General features: G+C 40.1%; 1 protein-coding gene across 1 annotated transcript; it reads left to right on the top strand.

The window, feature by feature from the left end:
• Positions 1–2,798: 2,798 nt before the first annotated feature.
• ACOT13 (acyl-CoA thioesterase 13) lies at positions 2,799–5,234 on the top strand (the record flags this gene model as incomplete). The annotated part of the gene is made up of 2 exons (XM_009704271.1): positions 2,799–2,983; positions 4,894–5,234. Coding segments are annotated over 2 exons (342 nt in total), but the record flags the coding sequence as incomplete, so codon positions are not given.
• Between the last annotated feature and the right edge of the window lie 209 nt (positions 5,235–5,443).

Here is a 5,443-nt window from a genome sequence, read left to right on the forward strand (position 1 = left end):
AAATTTATGTGTCTTGCATTGTAGAGAAGCAAATGTAATATTGGAAGCAGTGCTTTCATTGACAGCTCCGTGATCCAGTATATTTAATAGAAAGTAACTATTTGCAAAACAACTCTCATTATCTTGTTTTCCCAACACACTTTGGTCTTGTATATAAAAAGTATAAAGCTTTAAGTGTATGAAGTTCATTTAAAGAGTCCAATTAGTTCTTAGTCACCTCTTCACTGTGTTAACTTTACTTTTACCTTGAAATCCTACTAAGGGGAGAACAAATGCAGTATGTCAGCTCATGAAGGTAACAGGCTGGAAGTGAGCCTTGGGAGAGAGGCTTCTTACCTTGCCCTGGAATATTTTTGACTTTTTCTGTAATCTCCTTCTAGAAGTATGATGCTATGAACACAATAACAATAAAAGTACAGTTTTGTTTAAATTTAAAGTGTCTGCTGTTGTTCTGGCAGATACCTGAAGGTAACTAAATATGACTCAAGATTTTTCCCGTTCTGAAGAAGACAGATTTTAGTCTGAAACTTTTCAGCTCCAGCATCAGACTTCGTTTCTGGTTTAAATCCAACGTGGTATCTACATAGGGCGTAACGACCGCCGGTTTTAAAGCCCTTTCTCCAAAGAAGTTGTGCATCGCCGTAGCGGCTGGAAGCCAAAGCAGCATTCCGCTCACCGAGCCAGACAGGTGGGAGGACAGGCACAGAAGAGAAGCACAAACCAGCAGCTCTGGCTGGGTTAAGTCCTGGAAGCGTTCAAATACTGAACTATTTTTGTGAAGGAGAGCAGGCAGCTAGTGCCAGATCGGAGCAATGACAAATGAAACCAGCTGCTTTCCTTGCCTCGCTGATGGATTGGTGCACTCCCTGATGGTGGGGGAAGCCATCTGCTCCCACTGTCAAACGTCAGTAAAGAAATTAGAAATTCTGTCAGAAAATTAGTCCTCCAGTCAGTGCAGCGCGCCATGCCTGGTTTGGGACTTGGCAGTTTCATTGATCGAGGTGCTGTTTCTGTATTAGGACACTGCCCCAGTGATTTCCCCTCTGCTTAATTCCGACTTTTTCGTGGTATCTTTTATCTTAGTGTCTGCAAAATTTGGATAAACTTTGGCCTATCAGGAAGGGACATTGGCTGAAACTGAGCTTTTACACTGCATTATAAAAAAGCAGTAGTGAAAGTGCAGACATTTCAATCTTGATTCCTTTTAAGATTGTGCTAGTTTTGGCTGGATAAAGTTAATTTTCTTCACAGTAGCTGGTGTGGGGCTGTGGTTTGGATCTGTGCTGAACACAGTGTTGATAACCCAGGGATGTTTTCGTTGTTGCTGAGCAGGGCTTACCCAGAGCCAAGGCCTTTTCTGCTCCTCACCCCACCCCACCAGCGAGGGGGCTGGGGGGGCACAAGGAGTTGGGAGGGGACACAGCCGGGACAGCTGACCCCAATGACCCAAGGGATATCCCATACCGTATGGCGTCATGCTCAGCATATACAGCTGGGGGGAGAAGAAGGAAGGGGGGGACATTGGGAGCGATGGCGTTTGTCTTCCCAAGTCATCGTTAGGGGTGATGGAGCCCTGCGTACCTGGAGATGGCTGAACACGGCCTGCCCATGGGGAGTGGGGAATGGATTCCTTGTTCTGCTTTGCTTGTGTGCGCGGCTTCTGCTTTCCCTATTGAACTGTCTTTATCTCAACCCACGAGTTTTCTCACTTTTATCCTTCCGATTCTCTCCCCCATCCCATAAGGGTGAGTGAGCGAGCGGCTGGGTGGGGCTGAGCTGCCAGCTGGGGTTAAACCATGACAAAGATTAAAAAGATTTAAGACAACTCAGCTGATATGTTATGGAAACATGTAAGTTTTAAAAAAAAATTGTAAAAAAATCAGAAAATTAGTAGGAATTGTAATAAACATTACGCCCACTTTTCACCTGTGACAGTCTAAAGGTACTTCAAAGTATTAGGTGTAGGTATAAATATATATGCTGAATGTATCCCAGTTTTGCATCTGCTTTCAGATTTTTAATATTTTTCAGATTTTGAATATAGTGCTACTAACTGAAGAAACTTGAAAAAAATATTTTTAAATGCTGAATTGCAGTAACTTCTTGGTCTCAAAAATCCAGCTGCTTCTGTTGGTTACAGGAGGAAGCACGGCACCATAGATGTACTGTAATTTTCTATTTAACACTTATGGGCTGGGCTAAAAGCGTATACTCAAATCATGCTGCTGTAATACAGTGTGATACAGCCTTGGATGCCTCTACGCAGGAACATGAATTTCAGTTCAGGGAGGCCAATCTGATTAGCATTTCCAGTGCTCATTTCAAAATACTGATTTTTACTGAAGTTGCTCTAGTATAATGATTAATGAATTACTGTCAGTCTCATTTCCATTTTGTGAGCTAACAAATATGCCTTCACAACTACGGTACACACAGACAGTCAGAGCAGTTTTGTGTTCCCTCTAATCTGGCTTTTCAGTCACAGATTAAAGCAAAAGGGAAACTGAAGAAGAACGTCGTCGCCTAATTCCTGAGAGCATAGCAAGTATTGAAGTATTGTTAAAGCTGTCAGTTTAAATATTATCTGCACTAGAAATACAAATTTTTCTAAGGCAACAATCTTCTGCTCAAAATTTATGGAAATATCTAATGTGACAGTTGAATGACTGTATTTTCCATCTTTTAATTTGTCTCATGAGTCCAGAATTAAACAAGATTTACTTTCCATTTGAGTCAGGCCAGTATCGGCTGTTGGTACTATTGTCAGTAAGCTTTTTGTTCCTTTTTTGGTTATACAGATGAAACTTCTTTCTGCAACTCCAGGAAAAATTGTTTGTGAAATGAAAGTAGAGGAGGAGCATACAAACAGAGGTGGCACATTGCATGGAGGTTTGACAGCCACGCTGGTGGATGTGGTGTCAACAGCAGCGTTGCTGAACACAGAAAGAGCAGTGCCTGGGGTCAGTGTGGACATGAACATCACGTAGGTATCACCCACCACGTTTACCAGAACATACTAACTTTTCTTCCCCTAACACGGTATTCACTCCATTGCACCTCATTTCTGTGCTGTAGTACTCACTTTTAAAAGGTGTTTTCTTTGGTTTCCGAAGTCTTGTTTTGATAAATTAAGGAGGGATTGTATTTGGGGATACTGCCATTTGGTTGCAAAATTCAAGCTGTACTTTCTTAAACTTTTATTTGTTACACACATTTAAGAGTCAGTGCCCATTCATTCATAGAATGTAAAGGGATGTTGATATGTGGTAAATTTTAGTCTTGCAAAATTGGCTCAACTTCTGTCTTCGCTTGTGAAGATACATTACCCAAGATCTAGGGTAAACAGCTTTCTACAAACCCTTTTTTAGTATTAGTCCAGAAAAATGTTAAAACAGGAGAAATACTTACACAGGAAACAGCTTAGCTGTGTTGTATGCTGATTTAAAGGGTGAATTACAGATTGAATCAGAATTTCTCAGTGGAGGAAAATTCCTTTGCTCTAGGTCATTTAAAGGTAGTTTTATATTGAAAATCGTTCTTCTTGTAATGCAAATCTAAAGCACAGTGTCTTTAAAAAAAAAAATCGTACTTCTTCAAAGAACAACCTTCTTTGATAATGCTATTATAGCTTGTCAGCCTTGATTCATTACTTTTAACAAAGAGATTATGACTGATTGGAATTAAAGTAATCCTACTTGGAATAACTAACACAGAGCATTAAAACTCTTGGGAAAGTAACCCCTCATCAAAACTGTCTTTAAAAAACCAAAACAAAACGCTTTAAAAGTGTGTGGGGTAATCTGTATCTTTACCATGTTCCCTCCTTTCACCCCCAGCACCTTCTGATTTCTCCACTGGGCAGGTGGGACTGGAGCTTAAGCTTTATACTACCATTGTGACAACTAGAAAATTACTGAAAATGAAAACCCGAAATTCTCCTATAAATATGGTTTTTTTTCCCTACGGTAGTATAAAGAGAGGCCAACGTCTGAATTATTTACACTATCAAGTATGCCTACCCAGTTACCTAAGGGCTAAAACCTTAAGAAAGTGCTCTCTCTGGAGGTGATCCAAAACGATTGAGTAGCATAACCTGTAGGAAGTGTTATGTGAAGCAGTATTAATAGCTTTGTTTAACCCAGGCTACTGCTTTCATTGAACAAGTGAGATGATTGGATATCCAATATTGCTATAATACAACGTTTTCCTTTTTGGGAAGGAGCTTTTTAAAAAGTTGGCATGAGGAAGCTATTTCAGTAATGGAAAGAATAGAGACACTTTTTTTTTTGTTTTTAAATCACAAGAGGATCAGCAGCAGCCTGTGAGAATGAAACAAGACTCATGTAAATAAAAACAAAGAGTTATCTAAATGAATGGAAACAGCGTTAAACCTGGGAAGTTTGAAGGCCTCCCAGATTTCCACGACTTTTCTCTGATGAGGGTATGGGAAGCAGTTAACCTATGCTTCGGTTCTATACAGAAATGACCTTCTGGAGCCTTTGAAACAGAGACATTTTGCAGCTGAACCAGCCAGACTTGTTTAGAAAGGCTGTAGGGAGCCAGCAGTGGCTGGAATAGGACTTGGAGCTGAACTTTTAACTGAGGTCTTTGATAACTAATTGTTTCTATTCCAAAATGGACCTTTCCTCAGTACCAAGCCAATGGGTTTCTTTCTGTCCTCTGTTTTCTCAGAGAACTCATACTGAATTACCACTGCAGTACTTAGAGGAACTCAAGGACTTTAAGAAGTGGGGATTTGCAAGCAGGCAGTTAGAGAGAGATGTGTCTTTATTACTCACTCCAGTTCCCTTCATGATAATCTAAAATGCAGGAACGTTCTTGGATTTGAGCTCTGTGCAGCCTCTTACCTGTTCATTTTGTTCTTCATTAAAGATATACTTCTGCTGCTAAGATTGGAGAAGAGATACTGATTACAGCTCAGATTTTGAAGCAAGGAAGAAATATTGCATTTGCCAGCGTGGATTTAACAAATAAGGCGACAGGAAAGTTAATTGCACAAGGTAGACATACAAAGTATCTAGGAAATTAACATAAGAAAGTAATCCAAAAAAAAAATAATGTTGGGTTTAAGAATGCCACATAGAATTATTTTCTCATTTATGCAATAAGACATCATCTGCACAAAGTTGTGATAGTCTACATAAAGTGCATTTGTCTCACTCTCATAATAAACGAACAAATTTCTTAATTACCACCAGTATTGCTACAAGCCTAAAATTAGTGCCTGTTTGGGGATGAACAACAGAGTGTGATAGCATGGGGATGCACCTGGCTTTTTTTTTTTTTCATCAAGATAGCAGAAGGGAAGAGCCTGTCAACAAGCCATATGGCTTACCAGCATGACAGTGTTCTAAGAGATCTCAGTTTTCGTTGCCTGTGGTGTCGTCAGGTGACAAAGCAACCCTGTCCTCAGGCCCATCAC

The sequence above is a fragment of the Cariama cristata genome, unplaced genomic scaffold, assembly GCF_000690535.1.
Source record: "Cariama cristata isolate BGI_N322 unplaced genomic scaffold, ASM69053v1 scaffold7357, whole genome shotgun sequence".
Lineage (NCBI taxonomy): Eukaryota > Metazoa > Chordata > Aves > Cariamiformes > Cariamidae > Cariama > Cariama cristata.